Here is a 21,900-nt window from a genome sequence, read left to right as displayed (position 1 = left end):
ACCCCCAGGGCCCCAGGGAGGTTGCCAAGAGCCAGAGCACGCAGGCAAAGCCTTGGGCACAGAGCCCGTGCCTCCTCCTTCACCCCCATCGAGGGGCTGTGACCCCTGGTCTCTGAAAACCTCTTTGGGAAAAAGGAAAAAGCCACTAGCAGCCAGCCAGGGACCAAGCCACACGCCTCCCTCCTCCTTCTTGCCTTTTTCTCCCCTCCAGGGCAGGTCCCTACCCCAGGCCCCAGGGACCTCGACCCAGCCCCGCCAGCCATGCCTCTGGGACTCAGATCCCTCACATCCTACAGAACAGCCTGTGCCCTGCCCCCACTCTGGCTGCAGCCGCATCTTTTACCCTCTCCTCCCTGAAGCCAAACTACTTCAGTCTCGACCAGGTTCTCCAAGTGCTGTCGTTTCCACCCCCTCCTTTGTATGTTACCTTTTAAATACACTGTGGCTGGTGGGCAAGAATGCAGCTGATTATATACATCTAGCCCCATAATAGGCAGCTACCTTGCTAAACTCTTTAATTATTTCTTATAATGTGTCTGTAGGTTGGTCTGGATTTTTCTGTGAGGTCCATCATATCAGATGTATAATCACCTAACCATAACTTCCAGGAGTCTAAGTAACACCCCACAAACCCATGTGATGCCCCAGGAGCCCACGTGACCTGGGGCGGCTTGAGCGAGACGCCCCGTATTTAATGTGATCACACTGACGTTCACCCTTCCTCCTCTCCCCCACGATTCTCTCTCCCCGCAGGCTCCCTTCTCTCGTCACCCTGCCGACCCAGGACCACCGCATCGCTGAGTTCTGGCCTGTCCTCAACACCAGTGCTTTCACGGAGAGTGTGGCCGTGACTCCCCAGAAAATGCAGGGCTGGGAGACACGGCCCAGCAGGGATGGCTTCAGGCTCAAGTGACAGCTCGCAGGACTCTGGGGTCTCACGAGTGTACTCTCTGATGTAATCGCAAGTGTCTGGATCACGAAAGTGAGAGTTGATGTGCACAGAGCTCTTGGCTCCCAAGGTGACCTTGCAAGGAGATTCCTGCCGAGGGCAAAGCAACAAGCCCACCTGCAGGGCCTGGGTCCCCAGCTTCCCACCAGACTCCCAGCCTCATCCATCCCTGGAAACAGCCGCAGACACGCCGCCCGGCCCCAAGAACGGGTGGGAGGACCCCTCCTGCTCCAGCCCTGGAGGAAGGTCGGTCCACGTACGTGCCCAGGTGGCCCCACAGGGGGCTGGGGGCAGGGTCCTCACCGGGTTCTCGGTCTGGGCGATCCCGATGACAAAGACCAGCTGGGAGGAGAAGAGCGCGGCGATGAGGTTCTTGTGGATGCCGTTCAGGTTGGAGCGCAGCGTCCGCACCAGCGCCAGGAGCACGAAGGCCACCAGCAGCGCGGCCAGCGATAAGGACACGGCCGCGTAGGTCACGATCTTCAGAGGCAGGACCTCCCCGTGCTGCGGGCGGGTGGGCCAAGGGCGGGAGAATGCGTGAGGGCCGTGGCTCTGAAGGCGCTTTTGCACAATCAAGACACACTGATGCTTAATCACGTGGACAGGAGCCAGGGTGGCTGCCACGTGGCTCTCAGGGGAGCGGAAACCAAGAATGACAATGAAACGAGCAGTCGGGCTGACAGCAAAGTTCTGCAGGTGCCGGGGGACGGCTGCAGGTGCCGGGGGACGGCTGCAGGTGCCGGGGGACGGCTGCAAGCACCGTGGACGGACACAGTGCCCGTGACCTGCACGCTCAGACTCGGCCGAGATGGCCACTTTCATGTTAGGTGTGTTTTGCCAAAGTAAAAACAGACAAAAAAGCGAAAAACAAAAAACAAAAAACAACTTTAAGCCTAACTTGTGCTGTCTGGCAGGAGGTACGGAGCCAATTCTGAGCTGAGAGACCTTCCAACAAAGTCTCAGCTCACACAAAAAACAAGGTGTCAGAGCTGCAGGAAACCACAGTCGTCCCCTCTGATTTTTTTTTTTCAAATATTTTTCAAAATAGGATGGACACGCGTCTAGGGTCCGGCGCCCGGTGGAGGTTCGGCACTTGGGAAACAAACAAACCGGTTCTATGGCAACTTCTAGAAAGCACTGTTCTGAACGGGCACAGAACTGTGAGCCAGGCTGCCTGGGGGAAGTGAGGAGCCAGGCCTGGGGGTGCGGGGGGAGTGCCGGGGGGGCTGCGAGTGCTCCAGAAGTGTGGCAGCACCCACTCCCCGAGGCCAGGGGCTCTTCAGACGCCTCTGGCTTTGAAGCACCCGGGCGTGGGGGGGCCTCGATTCCTACTCTTGTTTAATTTCTTCTACCAGGACTTCCTTCTGCTTCCTTTGCCTGCGAGGCTGCTCCTGGTGCTGCTCAGCTTCCTGGCCATCCGGGGACCCCCAAACCCGCCCCTCTGTGGACAAAGATGATTCACAATTAACCCTGTCCAGGCCGCAGGCCAGTGCTTCCCGCTGGAAAGCGCCCCTGCCCACGGGAGCCCTGCTGTCCTAGCGCCCAGAGGCGCAGTCTCTGCTGTTGGCACTCTGACGCCCCGTCGGCAGCGGCTTGTGGCTGACTCACCTCCCGAGAACGCGACAGACACTTGGGCCGCTGCAGACCGGGAGTCCCGGGAGGGACGGTGGCTGGGCTGCCCGGGACACATGGCAGGCCTGAATACAAGGTGAGGTCCCCAAGGCACCCAGGCCGGCTCCTCAACAGCAGCACACGCCCCGACGGCCAGCCCCACCCTGCCCCCAGGCCCCATGGCCTCATCGGAGGCCCACGGAGGCCACTGAAGACTGGAGGTTAAACATCAGCTGCCCACCGCTTCTGCGGCTCCTGACAGAGCCTCCTCTGTCCTCCCGGGGGCGGTGTGTATGGCATCGGAGGGAAATAACTCTATTGTTCCCGCCCGGTCTCGTCCTTAAAATTTTATGTGCGTGCAGCATAAACCGGATCACCTAACAGGCTGCTGAGCACCCTGCGTTGAAGTGAGGTGTGTATTCCAGGAGTTTCAGCCTGAGGTTCTGGGCGGTCATCACAGTTTTTAACTTACAATGTGGCCTCTTTGAAAACCCCTTCCGGGGGGTTTTATTATGGGAATCCTAACACAGTCTGGCCAGTCCTCCCGAACAGTTTGCAATCTTGGCATTGGTTTGTTCAGAGACCTTAGAAGTAGAGGCAGAGCTCGCAGAGGGGTAGGCATGGGGCCAGGCTGATTTTCCAGAGGGATGGGTCCCTGGACACACTGGCCAGGTGGGCAGGGGCGGCCCTGGGGGTGGTGCCCACCTCACGCCGGGAGACGTCCATGAGCACGGCTGAGCTGGCAGCATGGCTGCATCGGCAGGCGACGTGGGTCCGGTTCCGGGACAGCAGCTCGCAGCCTTTGGCCGACCACCCTCCAGTCCCGCCGGTGCTGCAGAGGAAAGGGGGTGAGGAGGGGCCTCTGAGGCCCTCCCGCCCGCTGGAGCCCAAGCAACGTCCTTGCCGTGCCCTGGCCAGGCACCACTGTCCCCGCTGTGAGGACCGCAGGCTGGCCGCCCCGGCGACCGTGTGAACCCTCTCCCTTCCCTTCCCAGGCCTCTAATGAGCACCCTCGGAAATTCACATCTCATGCGTCATCCAGCAGTAAAACTTCAACGGGTGTCACAGGCCTCTTTGTCGGAGACATTAGTCAGTTGTTCAAACAGCCACTTTGTGCTTTAGTCTCCTTTTGAGTCTCTATGATTTAAGAAGAGACCTGGTGTGTCCGTTTCACACTTTCATCTTCAGATTGCACACAGTTTTATGGCAGCCGCCTGGAAGCGGGGCCCCATTATTACCCTGTTTTACTGAAGGGAAGCCCCAGATGACAGGCTGCCGCAGGGCCCTGCCCTCCTGACTCTGGGAAAGCCGAGCGACATCTATGATCCTTAGTCTATTCATCTGTGAAGTGGGATGTGAAGGCTCACACACGTTGCCAAGAACGTGAAGGTCGGGCCGGCAGGTGCAGCACAGAGGAGGGCGGGTCGTTAGCGCACCGCTTACTGCCGGGGTCCAATCAAGTGACCACGAGAGACAGCCGGGCCCAGCGCGCGCCAGACAGACCTCAGCGCCGCCCTCCCCGTCAAAGGGGGCCCCTCATTCTCTTTTGTAAGCCAAGCGTCTGCTACCCTCCGGGCGCTATGCTGGCTGCTCGTTAACTAGAATTTGGAAAAACCAGAAGGAGGGGGAGTGATGCGTGGTCTGTGCCGAGCCAAACCTGCCTCCCAGCGGGAGTGCCAGCCCATGGCCCCGCAGGGCCCCCGCGGCAGACACCCCGCCGTCAGTGGATCCACAATGTCAGGGAGGGTCTGGGCTGCACTGGAGCGAGCGCAAGGCTCTGTCCCGGGTGCAAGCCCGGCGTGCAGGGGTCGGAGACAGACGGATGCTGCTGCTGTGGGCGGGGCCACTGAGCGGTAAAGCCAGCCTCAGCAGCTGCCATGTGGGTCTCCAGGGTGGGACGGCTGAGGTCAGGGACTCTGGTCTGCTACAGGGACCCCTCCCTCACATCTGGGATTTCCCACTGTCAGTGCGGGAGGACCCGGGACCCAGTCTCTGACTCCCACCCCTGTGTGTCCAGAACGAGCCCCCGCCTTATCCGGTGGTGACCGGGGCACCTGTTGGCAAGAGTCCTGCAGGGGAGTGACCCTGTCCCCACGCTGGGCTTCTCGAGAGATCACCGCGTGTGCCTGTGCAAGTGTGTACACAGTGTGCACATCTGTGTTTCCAGGCATGTGTCCATGTGCATTCATGCACACATGTGCCTGGTCATAACTGGGTGCGTGTGCACACACGTGTGTTTCCAGGTGTGCATGCGTGTACATGCGTGTGCACTTGTGCTTATGGAGGGCTCTGACGCCCCAGGAGGGACTGAAAGGGGAGAAAGGGACCACAGACGAATGCCCCCCCACCAGGACGCTCTGCCAGCGGAGTGTTGGGGACCTGCAGGCAGGCACCCCGGCTCAGCAAAGCTCCCCCAGAGACACACAGTGCTAGGGGCAGGGGGTGACGTCACCCTTACGTGATGGAGTGGTTCCAGGACACGCAGACCGGCTTGGTGCGCTCCTCGGTCTCCAGGAGGGCGAACTCCACCAGGACGGGCCTCTCCAGGGGGCTAGGCAGCGGGGCCCCCTCACTGTACACCACTGTGCTCACCACTGGCGTGTTGATGACGGGCCGGTTAGGCAGCCTGTAGGCAGAAAGCAGAGCCCAGGACAAACCCGCCTACAGCCCCAGGAGGACACAGCTCGGTGGTCTCTCAGCAGGGACTGGACCAAGCGCGCAAGCTCAGGACCTCTGCCCTTGAGAGCGTGTGATGGGCTGGGGGAGGAGGAGGGCTGTGGGCTTGGTGAAGGTTTAACCACGGACAGGCGAGCACATGGCCCTCTGGGACAGAGGCAGACTCTGGAAATTCAACATGAAGAGAAGGAATGAGCGAGCAAATGTCGGGCCCCACAGCCTATAACAGAACCGGAGAACCCTGGCCTGCAGGGAACATCCCGGGAAAGGAACGGGATGCCGTGCTTGTGGCTCTGGGAGGCCTCTCGTCCAGCCCCCGGGAGGGGTGCACGTGAGGACTGCAGCCCCGGGGCAGGAGAGCTGCAAAGTGACCCGAAGGTTGAAAAGAGCCAAGCCTCCGTGGGTGCCTGCCTCTGCTCAGGCCTCAAAGCCCTTGGGTGGCGTTTGATTCTTCAGCCAGTGTTCACTGAGCTGCCTGCCCTTGGTGAGAAGAGCCACCTCACTGGGAAAGACCCTGATGCTGGGAAAGACTGAAGGCAGGAGGAGAAGGGGAGACAGAGGATGAGATGGTTGGGTGGCATCACCGACTTGATGGACATGAGTTTGAGCAAGCTCTGGGAGATGGTGAAGGACAGAGGAGCCTACGGTGCTACAGTCCGTGGGGTCGCAGTCGGACAGGACTGAGCAACTGAACGACAACTTGGGCCTGGGGCCACTGGCAGCTGGTGGCAGGCCGGGGCGAGGGGACAGACGCTCAAAGCAGCAGCGACACGGCCGAGCCAGGGGCGTGTGTCGGGAGGGGCGCTCTGGCAGAAACACCAGGCACACTCAGAACGCCTGCCGAGGCAGACCGCGGGGCAGCAGTCTCTGGCCTGGAGCCGGGGTTACTGTGCAGTGTCCTTGTACAGATGTTCCGGTGGTCAAGATTCTGACCTACAGGCGCCTTGGAACCTTCTGGAAATCCCCCCACCCCGCCTCCTGGAGCCAGCCTTACCTGAGGCTGCGGCGATCCGGGTCGTAGCGCTCCGGCAGCAGCTGCCCCAGAGTCCGGCAGATGAGGACCAGGGCGATGGCGACCTGCCCAGGCTCCTCGGGGTGTCTCTTCCGCCTCTTGGACGGGGCCTCCGTCTCGGCGCTGGGCTGCAGGCGCGCCATCTGGGGGGTGGTCTTGCGACCGGCCGGCCTCGCCGTGGGCCCCTCTGCAACGGAAGCACAGAGTGAGGATGGGGGCCAGATACCTGTGATCCGACCAGACCGCTTTCTCTTCGAGCCAGTGAAATTCCATGCAGGCTCTGTGGAAAACCCTAGGCGGCTCCTCAGAAGCGCGAACACGGAACCGCCCCGGACCCTGCAGCCCCACTTCTGGGTGTGCCCCGAAGAGCCGGGGGCAAGGGCTTCACCGAGGCGTGCACACCGCGCCCACGGCCCCCTGAGTCACGGCAGCCACGAGGTGGAGCAGCCCAGGTGTCCCTGCATGGATGACGGGCTGGCAGAACGTGGTCCATCTGCACGGGCCACAGCAGGTGAACCCGAGGGCACGGTGCTCCTGAGAATCCAGTGGGATGCTGTCGACCCCACTCACGTGGGGCCTGGGAGACCCCTAGGACGCACAGAAAGCAGCTCCTCACCACTCTTGCGGAAGGCTCATGGCCACACTCACCCATGTTTCCAACAACCCACAGGGTGCCCACTGGGCCTCGTCCAGAGGTCTCCTTGGGAGGCATCTCCAGCCAGCACACACCGCCCGGAGTACAGGCTCCAGGGAAGCAGGTGGTGGGAGAGGGTCTTCCCTCTGCTGCCATGATGGGGGTGCCACAGGCGGGGGGCCAGCCTCAGGGTGGCTGGCTGATTCCAGCAGACTCCCCTCTGCCCCGAGGCAGCCACCCACTTTCCACGTCCTCTTGACCCTGCTCAGGGCTGTGCTGGTCAGCAGCTGGTTAACAGCTCCAGTTGCCCATACTCTGCCTGGTCAGCAACCCTGGTTAGCCACACTCAGCCTAGTTAACAGCATGGCTAACCACCCTCAGGCTGGTTAACAGTCCTGGTTAGTCACATTCAGGCCGGTTAACAGCATGGCTAGCCACCCTCAGGCTGGTTAACAGTCCTGGTTAGTCACCCTCAGGCCGGTTAACAGCATGGCTAGCCACCCTCAGGCCGGTTAACAGTCCTGGTTAGTCACCCTCAGGCCGGTTAACAGCATGGCTAGCCACCCTCAGGCTGGTTAACAGTCCTGGTTAGTCACATTTAGGCCGGTTAACAGCATGGCTAGCCACCCTCAGGCTGGTTAACAGTCCTGGTTAGTCACATTTAGGCCGGTTAACAGCATGGCTAGCCACCCTCAGGCTGGTTAACAGTCCTGGTTAGTCACATTCAGGCCGGTTAACAGCATGGCTAGCCACCCTCAGGCTGGTTAACAGTCCTGGTTAGTCACATTCAGGCCGGTTAACAGCATGGCTAGCCACCCTCAGGCTGGTTAACAGTCCTGGTTAGTCACATTTAGGCCGGTTAACAGCATGGCTAGCCACCCTCAGGCTGGTTAACAGTCCTGGTTAGTCACATTTAGGCCGGTTAACAGCATGGCTAGCCACCCTCAGGCTGGTTAACAGTCCTGGTTAGTCACATTTAGGTTAGCAGCATGGCTAGCCACCCTCAGGCTGGTTAACAACCCTGGTTAGTCACATTTAGGCCGGTTAGCAGCATGGCTAGCCACCCTCAGGCTGGTTAACAACCCTGGCTAGCCACCCTCAGGCTGCTGAGTGAGGCAGGCTGGCCAACACTGGCTGTGGGGGCAGCGGGGCGGGAAGGTCCGAGTCTGAGCAAGGGGGTTGTGGGCTTGGTGATGCCAGAGGGGGCGGGGGTGAGAGTGGACAGAGGCTTGGAGCCCCCAGGGCAATGGGGCAGGGAGAAGGGGGTCTTCCAGGAGGGACACCTGAGCAGCCAGCCAGACACCAGGGGCCAGGGGGCCGGGCTGCACCCCGGGAAGCCCAGCCACGAGGGTCTCACCCACATCTCGGGCTGAGGGAGCTTAGGGTCCTGGTCCTCAGCCTCCCGGCCACGTGGCAAGTCAGGTGTCTGGGAAAGTGGCGGGGGAGGCCGCAGGGGCCCCGGGTGGGATCTTATCAAAAGAGAATCGGCGGGTTTACTACGGGGTGACCGTGCTGGTCAGCTGACATTGTGGCAACTTAAGTAAATACCACACGGAATAAAGTCCAGGTGCAGGGGCCGGGGCGTCAGCCGAGGCTTCCCAAGCAGAGCAGGGGAGCAGGCGCCACAAGCTTCTCCCACGGGGTTTCCTAAAGCAAATGGCCTCCTGCGTGTCCACTCCCGATGCCACAGGCCCCGAGAGAGGGCGACCCAGGGGCCAGTTCAGAGGCAGAACTGCTGACACCCTCACAGAGAAAGAGCCCGAGTTTAGGTCAAGACACTAAACTATATGCAGATACACACACACAGTTGTCCACCCCACCTTAGCTGCGGGGCTTGCGTTTCAGGGCCCTCTGTGGACGCCTGGAACCATAGATAGTTGTTGGTGTTGTTCAGTCACCCAGTCGTGTCCAGCTCTTTGCGCTGCAGCACACCAGGCCTCCCTGTCCCTCACCGTTCCTAGAGTTGGCCCAAATTCATGTTCTTTGCATCGGTGATGCCATCCAGCCACCTCATTCTCTGATGCCCTCTTCTGCTTCTGCCCTCAATCTTTCCCAGCGTCAAAGACTTTTGTAATAAGTCAGCTGTTCACATCAGGTGACCAAAATACGGGAGCTTCAGCTTCAGCATCAGTCCTTCCGGGAATATTCAGGGTTGATGTCCCTTAAGATTGGCTGGTTTGATCTCCTTGCTGCCGAGGGACTCTCAGGAGTCTTCTCCAGCACCATGGTTCGAAAGCATCAATTCTTTGGCATTCTGCCTTCTTTATAGTCCAGCTCCCACAGCCGTACATGACCACTGGGGAGGCCACGGCCTTGACTAGACGCACCTGTGTCGGCAGAGTAACGTCTCTGCTTTCCAACACACAGCCCAGGTTTGGCATCGCTTTCCTGCCAAGAAGCGAACGTCGGCTGATTTCATGGCTGCAGTCACCGTCCACAGTGAGTTTAGAGACAAGAAGAGGAAATCTGCCACTGCTTCCTCCTTTCCCCTTCTGTTTGCCGTGAAGTAATGGGGCCGGATGCCATGATCCTAGTTTTTTTTAATATTTAGTCTTAGGTCTTAGTACTGAACCCTACATTTTTTTCCTATGCATACATACAAAGTTTAATTGGTAAATTAGCACATTAAAAAATTAACAGCAAATATCTGTGAGAGTAGGACCATAAACAAGGCTGAGCGCCGAAGAACTGATGCTTTTGAACTGTGGTGTTGGAGAAGACTCTTGGGAGTCCCTTGGACTTCAAGGAGATCCAACCAGTCCATCCTAAAGGAAATCAGTTCTGAATATTCATTGGAAGGACTGATGCTGAAGCTGAAGCTCCAATAGTTTGGCCACCTGATGGGAAGAGCCAACTCACTGGAAAAGACCCTGATGCTGGGAAAGACTGAAGGTAGGAGGAGAAGGGGATGACAGAGGATGAGATGGTTGGATGGCATCACTGACTCAATGGACATGAGTTTGAGCAAGCTCTGGGAGATGGTGAAGGACAGGGAGGCCTGGTGTGCTGCAGTCCATGGGGTCGCAAAGACCTGGACAAGACTGAACAATAACAATATCCTACATCAGTGTAAAACTTTAAAAGTTTTTAAGACGTCTGAATAACATGCATGTAACTGACAAAACAAATTGACTAAAAAGGTTTCAAATTTTAAACTGTCCATCGAATCATCAAGTCCCTATTTGGGAGAGATGTTTTCAGCAGCTGGGGCAGATCTGTGAAACATACTTTAAGAAAATCGCAGTGTTTAAGCTGTGTGGCACGAGTCCTAACTTAGGACTGGAGGACCGAACTCAGATGGCTCTGCTTGGCTTTTGGGGGGTCGGGAAAGAGTCTAAAGTTTCACATCCATGGAGAGGCAGCTTTTCACTGCACAAGGAAGACTGGCTCACACACAGTGTGGGTGTTCATTCCATCACCAAGTTATAAACCAGCCCAATTTCTGTAAGGCACCCCCGTGGCTGCCTTTCCCTCTGGGCCGGCAAACGCCGGGCTGCAGGGTGCAGGGCAGAGGGTGGGGGCCACGGCAGGCTGAGCCCCCTCTCCTCCCCCTGCTGCAGGCCCCCGGGGGAGCCCCCACGTCTCATCCGCCTTACCTTTCCTCTCGGCTGGTTTGAAGAAGTCCTCTGAGAAGAAGACCGAGGACTCCAGGTCTCTGGGGACCTCGCCCCGGAGGTGCTCGAGCCGCGGCACGTGGGCTCCCGTGAAGTTCAGCTTGTCGAAGACGTCGACGGCAAGAACTGGGGGTACGGGGGTCCCCATCACACACAGCCCCTGACCCCTGCCCCGCGTGGAGAGCCCACCTGGACCGCTGATGCTTCCGAACGGCCCAGAAGGACTGTCCCTGGTCACCATCCCCTTTGAACAGAACCGACGCCCACTTCTGGCTGAGTCAGACAGCCGGGGGCCTGGGGACCTGGGGAGCTTTAGGAGGGGCGCCCTCACCCCCCACAGGAGTGTCATTTCCCTGCAGCCGTGTCCCTGCCGACGGTCACCCCTGCAGGCTCCAGGGAGAACCCCCAGGCCATGCTGCTGAGCTGTTTGATTCAACACCCACTCTGTGAAGGGTACCCTCAAGTCACTGCACAGCAAAGGGAAGTGCTCCCACCCCGGCAGCCAGGGTCAGGGGCAGCGGGAGCCCTGGAATGCGGGAGGCAGGGGCGGCTGGCCCCAAGGGCTGGGAAGGTGGACGGCTGGCCCCAGCACAAGCAGCACCCAGGAGGACGCTCTCAGGCCAGGGCAGGGGGAGGGTCCCAACCCCAGAGCATCGGGGTGGACACTGGAGGGTGTGCGGGCAGAGGCTTGGCCGGGACCGGCCTCTCGAAGGGGCTGTGGGGCAGCGGCTGCACCAGGCGCCCCTCGGGTGCCCGCGTCCTGTCTGCCCCGGGAGTCTGCAGGCCGGCTCTGCCAGACCCTCTGCACAGACGGAGGCAGGGACCCCGGCGCTCACCCTTCCCTCCTGCCCCACTGACAACAGCATCCACGCCCTCCTCCAGCCCAGCGTCCAGGCTCCGGTGAGCTCAGCGTGAGCGTCTGCTCAGCAGTGAGGCCCCTCCCCGTGAGCCCGAGGCTCCGCGCTAGCTCTGGGTTAAAGGCTCAGCCCTCTGGAGACAGATGATCCCAGAAATTAAGGGGCAACTCCCAGGGAAGGGGCAGTGCTGGGGTCCCACCTGAGGCCCCACGGGGGAACTTAATAAACACAGGAGGGAGACCAGCAGCCCCGCGTCCAGGACGGCACCCTCCAGCGTCTCCCTGTCTGGGCGGGTGGGGCTGGCCCTACATCAGGGCCTCCTCCCCAGGAAGGAAGCTGACTGTTAAAGCCCCGAGCCCAGAATAGCACGTCCTGAGTCCCTGGGGCGACTCGGTCCACAGGCGTTCGCTGTGCGGACGGCTCAGCCCCCGGCCCGGCGCAGTGGGTATGGGGGGCGGCATTCCCTTGCGCCTGCTACCAGCGGCCTGTCTCTGCCCCTCCGGGGTCTGTGCCTCTGCCTGAGGCTGGAGGCTGAACCTATGGCCAGACCCTCAAGCCCGCCTCCCCGGGCAGCCCCACCCCCAGGTCTGGAAGGCCTGCGGACCACCAAGACCCTCCCCGCGTCGACCCTTCCCCGACACGTGGCCAAGGGGGCAGTACTGCAGACGGGCCCTGGGGGTCCCCCAGCCCCCCTGGGCCGTGGCCTCACCCACGTTGGCCGTGACGATGACGAAGGGCCGCAGGTACGTCCTCCGCAGGTTCCGGGCCACGTTGCTGAAGTAGGCCTCAAAGCGCCGCAGCAGCTGCGCGGTGCCGGGCTCGCTACGCTGGATCTGCTCCCAGGCGGCCCTGGTGGCCGGGGCCAGGAGGGCGCTGCCCGTCTGGACGACGTCCTGCTCAGACAGACAGACAGACAGACGGTGCTCAGCTTACGTGCGGCCAGCCCGCAGGAGCCTGATTGACGAGACAGGGCGTGGGCTCTGGGGAGCCTTCGGGACCAGGCTGGGCCCAGACGGTCAGAGATGGGGACAGGTGCTGGGGTATAACCTCCATGGTCGGGGAATCCTTGCAGGGCTTCCCCCCGAGATGCAAAGGGGAGAGGCAGGCAGAGACGCCCCCCGGTCACATCGGCAACCCCCACCCCACCAGGAGAGTCAGGCGTGGGGACCCCGGCCACTGCTGAGCCCACAGTGAGGCAGCCCAGGACGCCCGGTGCGCTCCGGTTCAGGCGACGCCCCCTCCCCGAACACTGCAGATGAATGGGGGGCAGCGTGGCGAGGACACGGGGGTGTCACTGGGACTCGGGGGGCCACAACCCAGGCTGAAGGCAGGATGAGAAACTTCTATTTGCAAACAATTGGAAATGGGAACAAAACTCCCTTGGCCCAAACCCTCAGGCCTGGATTGAAATGCGGGTGACAGGACCTTCTGACGCCCTGAGGACTCTGCATGGAGGTTCCCAGGGTTGGGGGTGGTCAGCATGGACAGGAAGGTTCCCCGGGGGGCTCTGTGTGGTTGGAGAGGGTCCCCGGGGGCTCTGCATGGACCAGGAGGCCTTAGGAGTGAAGCAGAAACATGAGGCAATGCCAGCCATCCCCCAACACAAGAGCAGTTTATAAGCTAGGTGAACGCGTCTCCTCACTGGTTATTTTCAACAGACGCTTCGTAGGGACTGATCACTTAAACGCAACGCAGGGCTGTCTCTAGGGAAGGAGACGCCAGGCCACCCGAGATCGGGAGCTCAGGGGCCGGGAGACCCTGGCGCCCACCTCTCACAGGCTGCGTGCCCTGGGCCCCCTGGGCCTCAGATTCCTTAACTGTAAAGCCGGGCAACAGTGGGCTCCACAGAGGATGAGTGTGGCAGTCAGAGGGCTGACTCAGGTAGACCACCCCAAATGCTGGTGTGCGCGCGGCATCACGCTCTTCCCCGTCAGGTCTGCTCCTTTGCCGCGATGCTCCCAACCCGCAGGAGTCCCCTTTCCAGTCACTGAATGGGCCTGAGCTCACATCGGGAAAGTGGGGTCTTGCCCCGAGGACACTGGACACGCCGGCCGGTCACAGCCCCGTCTGGACCCTGGGACTTGCGGGACTGGGGGCCCCGTGCCTGCCACCCTCCTACCTCGTGGAAGTTGGCATCCCGCGTGGCCGCCAGCTCGAAGCCCTGCTGGCTGCTCTCGTGCAGCAGGACGCGGCCCAGCAGCTGGTAGGCCGTCCGCACGTCGTTGCCGAAGAGTGCGGCCGTGTGCTGCGTGGCGTTGCGCAGTGCCCGGGCCAGCCGCAGGGACCGCTCCCCGTCCATCTGCGTCTCGTTCCGGCTCAGCTTCTCGTTCTGGGTCAGGGAGCAAGCGCCACGTCGGCCCTTGGCCCTTCCCAGGACGCAGGGCCCGTCGCTTTCCAGTGGAAACCCCCTTCTCAGGAAAGAACTTTAAAAACCCCCAGACCCCCAGATGGCCATGGCACACAAAAGGAGGGTGTGTCAGGCTCAAAAGCACCTGGAGAAAGAGCCCAGGTGGATGAGGGACAGGGCAGGGTGTGGGGAGCTGTGGGCGGGGGGCCCAAACCCGGGGGCCCCGAGTCTGCAGACCCAGACGCGGGCTGAGATCTGGAAAGGGAGGCGGAGATGGCCTCCAAGGGCCGGCCTGGGCCCACGCGATCCCGGGGGCCTGGACGCCCAGCGCCCTCCCGTGCGTCCCCAGGGCGCAGCCTACCATGGCTTTGAGGTCCATGAAGGAGACGGTGGTGCAGTTAAAGAGCTCCGGGGGCAGCCAGCCCTTCTCCCCGCTGCAGTGCCGGACCGCGTTTCCTAGGGAGCAGGGAAGGACCCATTGAGCCTGAAAGCTGACTTGTGAACCAACCCCTGGCTGGCCCAGGGCCCATGGGTGCTGCAGCCACGAAGCCAACACAGCTCTTCCCTCAGGTCTGGGGCCGTGCCCACATCTGCCAGACATTAACAACCTTACAACTGACCTGGGCTGCTCAGTCGCTATAGGTGGGCAGCTGAGCAAGTCCGTGAAAAGATAAATCGGCTGGGTGGTCTCGAGCGCCCACTGTGTCCACGTGCGCTGCAGGCCCGCCTGGATCCCACTTGGGGCTGGCGCGCCCTGCATCATCTCACTGGACCTTCCGGGCCCCTCGAGGTGTGGGTGCAGGCATCACCCCCATCTTACCAAGAGACCCCTCAACCCTCCCGCCGCTGTGTTCTTCACGTTTTCCGTGTGCTCTTTCCAGGTTTTGCCGTTTACGATTGACGAAAAAGTTCTTATTCCCCCGGCACTTTGGGTAAAGGAACTCTTTCAACACGGAACATCCGGTGAGCTCCGATGCCTTGGCCAGCCCTCCCTCGAGCCCCACACCATTGACTGTCCTGTCTGGAACGGATGCCACAGGCCACACCCCATGGTACTTACCCACGGACCCTTTGGGGCACGGCACTGCGGCTGGCTGCCCGAACTTGGTCTGTGGCCACCATATGCCAGCCTCAAACGCTCTGGGGCATCCGTTGTAGATCACTGGGGACAGAGGGCAGGCGCTCAGCCTGGCACACGCGTGTGCGGTGCTCCCTGCACGCTCCTCCCGGAAGGGAGCCTAGCCCCACCGAGAACCGAACCCGGCGCGCCTCCACCACGGGGGTGAGAATCAGGGAGGGGGACACAGGCTCTGACCCACGCCGCCTGGAGGGCCAGCTGTAGAAAGCCAAGCAGACACAACTGGACCACGAGGCTGTCAGGCGCCCCCCACGCCCCGGGAGAGTGCAGTGCACACGTGCGCACACACACAACCCTCCCCCCAGAGGCAGATGCACAGTGGCCTGTCGCTGCCGCACGGCTGAGCGGGCCGAGGGCGGCGCAGACCTTCGCAGCCGAGGGCGGTGACCTCGGCGAAAGGGTTGTCACAGCGGTTGCACCGGCGTCCGATGACCCCGGGCTTGCAGCTGCACTGCCCGGTGTCCACGTCGCACACGCGGCTGTGGGAGCCATGCGGGAAGCAGTCACAGGGCAGGCAGGCATCCTGCCCCGGGGGCCTGTAGTAATTCTCCTGCGGGAGCCAGAAGCAGAGGCTGGACGTCAGTGCCGCAGAGGCCCCGCCCCTGGAGCACGTGTCCTCAGTGACGTCAGGGTTCCAGCCCGGCCGGCCGGCCTCACGGCTGCCGTCCACCCATGGCCTCCAGGCCGATGGCACCTGGGGCCCCCGCGATGGACGGGGCAGGGGTGTCCTCACATCTCAGCAAGTGCTTAACGTGGGCCAGCTTCTGTCCTCAGGAGGATCAGAGACTCAGTGGCGATCTGTGCATGGGGGCACCAGGGCGGCAGATGGAGCTTTGTGCTTTGTTTTTTTAAATTGTAAGAAATTAGAAGCCGTCTGAACATCTATCATTGGGCAGGTCAGGGTGATGGTCAAGAACACAGGCTTCAGTTTTGGAAAGTCCTGGACTGACGCCCAGCCGGGTGGTTCATGGGCCACAGCGCCTTTGCCGGGCCACTCGGTCCCCCGAGGCCCACGGGTCGCCAGCTGGAAACTGGGACAGGCAGTGACTTGGGCAACTTGCGGCCCGGGACACAGTGACACAGACTTTCGTGTCAGACAGGGACACGGAAATGTCCCCTGGGGGTTCCAACCACATGTCCTTCAGGGCCTAGAGGGGGCACTACACATGAGCAGCCACCCTGGGAGGGGACATGGATGTCCCTGTCACCGTTGATAGTCCTTTTTGCATTTTCAATAACTTTTTATGAAAAAAGAAAAACCTAGGCATGTTTTCCCCAAGTACCCTCTTTCCCTCTGCCCTGCTCCCCACCGAGGCTACGACCCCATCTACCACCACGTGGCTTGCGTGGTCCTGCTCTGCTAGGGCCCTTGTGATTCTTCAGACCCCAAGCGACATGCAGATGTCAGACAGCGCTGGGGCTGCAGAGAGCACCGTGAGGGCAGGGTCCCTTCCTGGGTCAGCAAGCCCAGCCAGCAGACTGCGCATCCCTCTGAGCAGCTACTGTTACGGACAGACCTTCCCTTCGGGATTCAAGTTACTGGCAGCTCACAGCGATTACTGACACAATATTCTGAAGGTACGTGGTGTTTTCCAGGAGGCCAAGTGGGCCGGGTTTCCATGTGATTTGGGCTGAGAACAGGCCGTGCATGAGGGCGACAGGTATGCAAGGCGGGGGGAGTGAGCAACGCTTTCCATATTTATTTGTTTACATTTTTAAAAAATGTTTTATGTGGGCCATTTTTTAGTCCTTACTGAATTTGTTACAACATTGCTTCTGTTTTATGTTTTGGCTTTCTGGCCATGAGGCACACAGGATCTTAGTTCCCTGACCAGGGGTTGAACCCACACTGTCTGCATTGAAAGGCTAAGTCTTAACCACCGGACTTCCAGGAAAGTCCCGAGCCACCAGGAAAGTCCCTCATATTTTGAATGGGGGTCATTGTTGGGTGGTTTGATTAAAGACCAGAAAAACGGCCAAGCGGGGAGAACCACGGATGGTGCTGAAGATGAGCCAAACTCACAGAAATGTCTCAGCTTCTGATGACCCCGGGTGGGGCTGAACCAGCAGGCCTAGGGTGCTGAGGGTGAACGCCGTGAACACCTAAGTTGCGCGCTCTTGTGCAGGCAGGCGCGTGTGCCCGGCCCTCCCTGCCCTGGGTCCCCACGGCCCGCGGGCCTCACCTTGCAGAGGCACTGCCCGCTGGTCTTGTTGCAGTCGGCGTCGAAGCCTTTGCTGACCGCACAGTGGCAAGGCCCGCACACAGGGTTCCCCCACCAGCCTCGGGGGCACGGAAGGTCGATTCTGTTGGGACATCAGACAGCGGGTGGAAGGTACGTAACTGCCCTTTTTGGCACCAGAGGGATGTTGGCGGCCTTGGCCCCGACTGGCCTAGATCTGGGCGCCCCCCGCCCCTGAGTGGTCCGCTTCCCCCTGCTGCCTCCACGGAAGGCCTTAGCCTTTCGTGTGCTAGGCCCAACCTCCAGGGGCCCATGTTGGAAGCGGTCTACTTCAGCGGTTTGCCCACCTTTCCCCTCCCTCTGGAAGACGCTGGTGACGCCCTGACCCAGCCTCCCGCGAGCAGCATGTCAGCGGTTCACGCTGCCCAGCACCCCCACCAGGACACCTGGCCCAGAGGGAGGGTGACAGCCACCCCCCCACCAGGCTGGCTCTCCGTGGCCCGGCACCACCCAACAAGCGTGCCCTTCAGGCTCCACAAAATGAAACCCTGCCCTACGTTTACTACCCTGGCTGACGGCTTTCCATCCGCCCGCCCACCAGCGTCAACCCCTCCTTCTCACCTGTTCACCCAACCAGCAATTATTAAGTACTGACTGTGTACACACTAGGGGAATACAAACGACCGGGACGGGGGTGGGACTCCAGTCTGGTGTTGACGGATCTGCATCGACGGGGGGGACCCCAGAGCCTTGGCATCCTGCCCCTTCTCCCTGCCTCCTCAGCCCTGCCCTACGGGCAACGCCAGGCCTCAGGGACGCCACACGGCCTCCCAGCCGGTGCCCTGGCCTCTGGCTTCCACCTGCTTGAGCCACATTCCACTCGCGAGTCGGAGGCTCTCTGACACCCAGTCTTGATCCCCCCATGGCTTTCTGTGGGGCCCCCGTGGCCTCCACAAAGCTGAGCTCTGTTCCCAGTTTGCAGGCAGCCCCTCCACTCAGGCCTGGGAGTCTCCCTGGTCCAGAAGCTGCCTGGGACAGCATGTGCCAGCCCTGCCCAGGACTGGCTGACCCTCTGAGCTCCTTAGACAGGCCTCATGCCATCACTGCTCGCTGGCTCTGCCCTCTGGTGTCCCCTCCTGAACACCCCCTGGAGGTGCCCCTCCCTTCAGCCTCCCTGACTCCACCCCACCATCACCCGGCAGGCTGGGCAGCTCCGCTGTGCATTTGGGTGGAGACAAGCTCAGTAGGGGTTGGTGAGAGATGCCCGGTTGGATTCTCCTTTATTTCATGCCAAATTAAAAGACACGTCCTTGTTATCCAGAACCACATGTTGTTGCTGTTCAGTCGCTTAGTCGTGTCTGAGTCTCTGTGACCCCACAGACTGTAGCCCTCCAGGCTCTTCTGTCCATGGGATTCTCCAGGCAAGAATACTAGAGTGGGCTGCCATCTCCTCCTCCAGGGGATCTTCCCGACCCAGGGATTGAACCCACATGTCCCGTGTCTCCTGCCTCGCAGGCAGATTCGTTACCACTGAGCCACCTGGGAAGGCTTTTAAACGCCGTAATGAAGCTATTGTAAACTCACCAAGTGGTGAGGAAGGGGGAATCAGATGGAGGTTATCAAAAGGTACCTCGCCTACTTGAGGTTCAGTAACAGAGGGAGAGAGCAGGTCGAGAGGGGGAGCAGCGCGTGGGCCTGCCGGTGGGGGCGGCGCTCACCTGTTCTCGCAGTACTGCCCATAGTGGCTGGACCCGCACTCACACATGTAGCCGCGCGGGGAGTCGGGGCTGTGCACGCAGGCTGCCATGTGCCTGCAGGGGTTCATGTGACACGCATCCACACACCTCTTCCCAAAGTACCCTGCGGGGACAGGCCAGCGTTACCCCACCCTGGGACCCGCCTCTCACACCGCAGGTCCGCGTTCCGTGAAGGGGTGGGTGGGGAGAGACCCTCTGCGTGAGCCTGTGTTTGCAATCTGCGGCCACCCCAAGACCCCCTTTCCAGGCTGCTCTGCGGAGGAAAGCCGCAGAGGCCCTTGGAATCACCTGAAGCACGGACACTCAGGGGGTCCGACCTGGAAACACGGAGGAGAGGTACCAGCCAAGCATCACCTCGACAGTCAGAGGCGAGCGCCCAACATATTCTCAAGCATGTGCCCTTCACTACCACTCCCTCGTGTCAGTATGCCTGGAGGATACAGAGGGAGTGTCCCTGCCCCCAGGTGAAGAGACAGCACAGGGGCCCCTCCTCAGTTACAAAACACACTCCGGCACCACACGCCCGCAGAGAGGTGCTGGGGACCAGCACCCGGCTCGGCGCGCCTCGGCGGGTTAAAGCACCGAAGGCGTGGCCCCCCACGGCCGGCGGGCGCCCACCTCTGTCGCAGACACAGGAGTAGCCGTCCCAGGTGTTGTGGCAGCTGCTGTGGGGAGGGCAGGGGCTGGAGGAGCAGGGGTCCTCCACCTCACAGCCGTCCTTCACCCTGACCTTGAGGGCGTCGTTCATGTTCAGTGTGGCGATGTTGGTGGCCGTCTCCCCCATTCTCACTCCCTGTGTTTCAGAAAGGAGGACCCAGAGTCAGTCCCTCAGGGCTGGAGGAACCCCCAAAAGTGAGCCTGGGGTCCCTTGTTGCAAAAGTGAGGCCAGGATGCAGGCACTGCTGCCCCTCCCCAGGTGTGGCCCCCAGGACGGGGTTCAGGCCATCTGGGGTGAAGACGGAATAATTCCATGTTCTGATAATTCCATGGTGAGGGTCACGGAGGAAGCAGGAAGCAGAACAGCTGCTGGAGACGGAGGGCAGGGCGGCTCCTGGGAGAAGCGGGGGGCTGTGCAGAGGGTGTCTGGAGTCGAGGCACCGTGCAAAGCACCATGGGGCCAGATCACAGAGGTGCGAGAGCACAGGGGCAGGCGCGAAGGACTGTTGCCTGCAGTGGGAGCCTGGGGGCAGGCAGACACGAGTGGAGCATCGTTATACAACGGCTCCCTCGGGCTGCTGCTAGCGCACCTGGTCTAGGGGACGGGGCTGGGGCCCATTCAGGTGAGGATGGGGGCTGCTGCAGGCGGCCAGAGGGAGGCTCTGGACGGGACATGAAGGCAGGGCTGCAGGTGGATGAGGGGGCGGCCGGGAGGGCGGTGCAGAACTCGAGGGGAGGCAGGGAGGAGGAGGGCCATAAGTGGGAAACAGGATGTGTTCAAGTTGGGTGGGTGATTAGACAAGTGAACTCGTTTGCTGAAAAGCAGCAGGACAATCATGACACCGAGGGTGGTGCCGGCCGCCCTGAGCCCGCCGTGGAGGCCCAGGGTAGGGGTCGGGGAGGGCGCGCGCATGGGGTACCTGCATGCAGCCCCGGAAGCCGCGACGCACGGACACCTTGTCCTCAGACACGCCCCCCACGACGAGGCTTCTCATCCGCAGCCCGGGAAGCTGGTTCCCGATCTGCACCGTGTCCTGTGCAAAGAGAAGGGCTGGGCCACCGCCTGCAGACACCCGGCTGGGAAGCGCGCGCTCAGAGGCTGCAACCCAGCCACGCCGGGCGCTCCCCACGGCCTGGGGGCCGTCCCTGCCTCACACAGGGGGCCACGCAGCCATTTCCGTGGAGAGCACAGCTGTTCGTGCCTGAGATGGCGGGGTGCGGGAACCAGCCGGGGGACACGTGTCTGTGTCCCAGCCCGGCCAAGGTGGACGGCTTGGGGGACGTGGGCCACCCTCCCACTTCCATCGTGGGCACTGCCAATGAGCCACTGCGTAAGAAAGTTTGATAAACTAAAAAAACGTAAAACCCGTCCGTGGTGGCAGGAACCTAAGGAAGTCTCGGCCGGATCCTCAAGCTCAGAACACGGCAGCTGTTCATTCCCAGAGCCAGGTGTGGGAAGAGCCTGGACTCCAAGAGCTCTTAGGAACCACAGGGAAGCCCCTCCAGTGTGTGGGGATCCCCTGACATGCCTCCGGTCACCTGGCTCACACCCTGCAGATCCAGCGTTCTCTGAGTCGCCTGCCTGGCATGCCACCTGCCCAGCTGGGACAGGTGTGCCTCTCCGGGGGCCCACAGCCCCTCCGGCACCTCGGTCACGTGCCTCCCCCAGGTCCATCTGTGTACCCCAGAGGCACAGCACAGAACGGCTGTGGCTCAAGCCAGCTTGGCTACAAGAAATCGCTGCTGCAGGCGGCACCGGCAGCCACGCTGGGACACACGGCGGGACCGAGTCCAGCTGCTGGTGCCAGGAGCTGACCATCTAGGCAGGGATGAGGTGCAGGCTCCCGTGATCCCAGCAGAAGGAGAAACATCGGACCCGAGTTCAGGGGAGCCCAGAAAGCATTCCTCCAAATCCACAAGCACCTGGCACCTGGCAGGGCCCCCCTGTGTCCCCGCAGGCCCAGGGGAGGGGTCTGTTCCAAAGAGGGTGCAGAGGCCCACTCACCTGGTCCATGCCATAGTCCAGGGTCATGACTGCCAGGTACTTGATATCTTTGCCCTCCTTGGCACTCTTCAGTTCTATCAGCAGGTGGTGCCACTCCCCGTCAGTCACGCGTGACCTGGACAGCTGCATGGACACCACGTCCGAGGCGCCGTGGGACACCTCGAACTGGATGTAGTTGTTCAGGATCTGCAGGACGGGAAGAGCTCCACTTGGGACTGAGGCAGTGATGACAAGATACAAACCACATCGTAGTCACTTAAGGAACAAAGCCATGCAGACAGACTTACCGCGGGGTACTGAGTTAAAGATGAACGTAAAAATTAGGCAAAGTCTAATTTGCTGTTGCCTGTCACGTGTTCCAGAATCACATGCTTTCTTCTATGATGAAGTGAAGTGAAGTGAAAGTCACTCAGTCATGCCTGACTCTTTGCAACCCTAATTCTCCAGGCCAGAATACTGGAGT

General features: G+C 61.0%; 1 protein-coding gene across 1 annotated transcript in view; it reads right to left on the bottom strand.

Moving 5' to 3' along the window:
• The window catches only part of LOC129646214 (cadherin EGF LAG seven-pass G-type receptor 1-like), a 36,446-nt gene extending 14,749 nt beyond the window's left edge, over positions 1-21,697 (bottom strand). Inside the window, exons 1-17 of the mRNA XM_055575258.1 lie at positions 21,438-21,697; positions 20,353-20,466; positions 19,394-19,568; positions 18,737-18,878; positions 17,022-17,142; positions 15,205-15,532; positions 14,761-14,862; positions 14,062-14,156; positions 13,846-13,955; positions 13,473-13,719; positions 12,063-12,246; positions 10,754-10,798; positions 10,479-10,622; positions 6,231-6,435; positions 5,019-5,186; positions 3,266-3,392; positions 1,253-1,453 (exon numbers count right to left, since the gene is read on the bottom strand). Of these exons, the coding sequence (XP_055431233.1) occupies positions 1,253-1,453; positions 3,266-3,392; positions 5,019-5,186; positions 6,231-6,435; positions 10,479-10,622; positions 10,754-10,798; positions 12,063-12,246; positions 13,473-13,719; positions 13,846-13,955; positions 14,062-14,156; positions 14,761-14,862; positions 15,205-15,532; positions 17,022-17,142; positions 18,737-18,878; positions 19,394-19,568; positions 20,353-20,466; positions 21,438-21,566 (2,637 nt within the window). The 5' untranslated portion in view covers positions 21,567-21,697. The remainder of the gene's footprint in view (positions 1-1,252; positions 1,454-3,265; positions 3,393-5,018; positions 5,187-6,230; positions 6,436-10,478; positions 10,623-10,753; positions 10,799-12,062; positions 12,247-13,472; positions 13,720-13,845; positions 13,956-14,061; positions 14,157-14,760; positions 14,863-15,204; positions 15,533-17,021; positions 17,143-18,736; positions 18,879-19,393; positions 19,569-20,352; positions 20,467-21,437) is intronic.
• Between the last annotated feature and the right edge of the window lie 203 nt (positions 21,698-21,900).

This window comes from Bubalus kerabau, chromosome 1 (genome assembly GCF_029407905.1).
Source record: "Bubalus kerabau isolate K-KA32 ecotype Philippines breed swamp buffalo chromosome 1, PCC_UOA_SB_1v2, whole genome shotgun sequence".
Lineage (NCBI taxonomy): Eukaryota > Metazoa > Chordata > Mammalia > Artiodactyla > Bovidae > Bubalus > Bubalus kerabau.
Note: the sequence above shows the minus strand (reverse complement) of the source record. Positions and strands in the feature narration are given on the sequence as shown.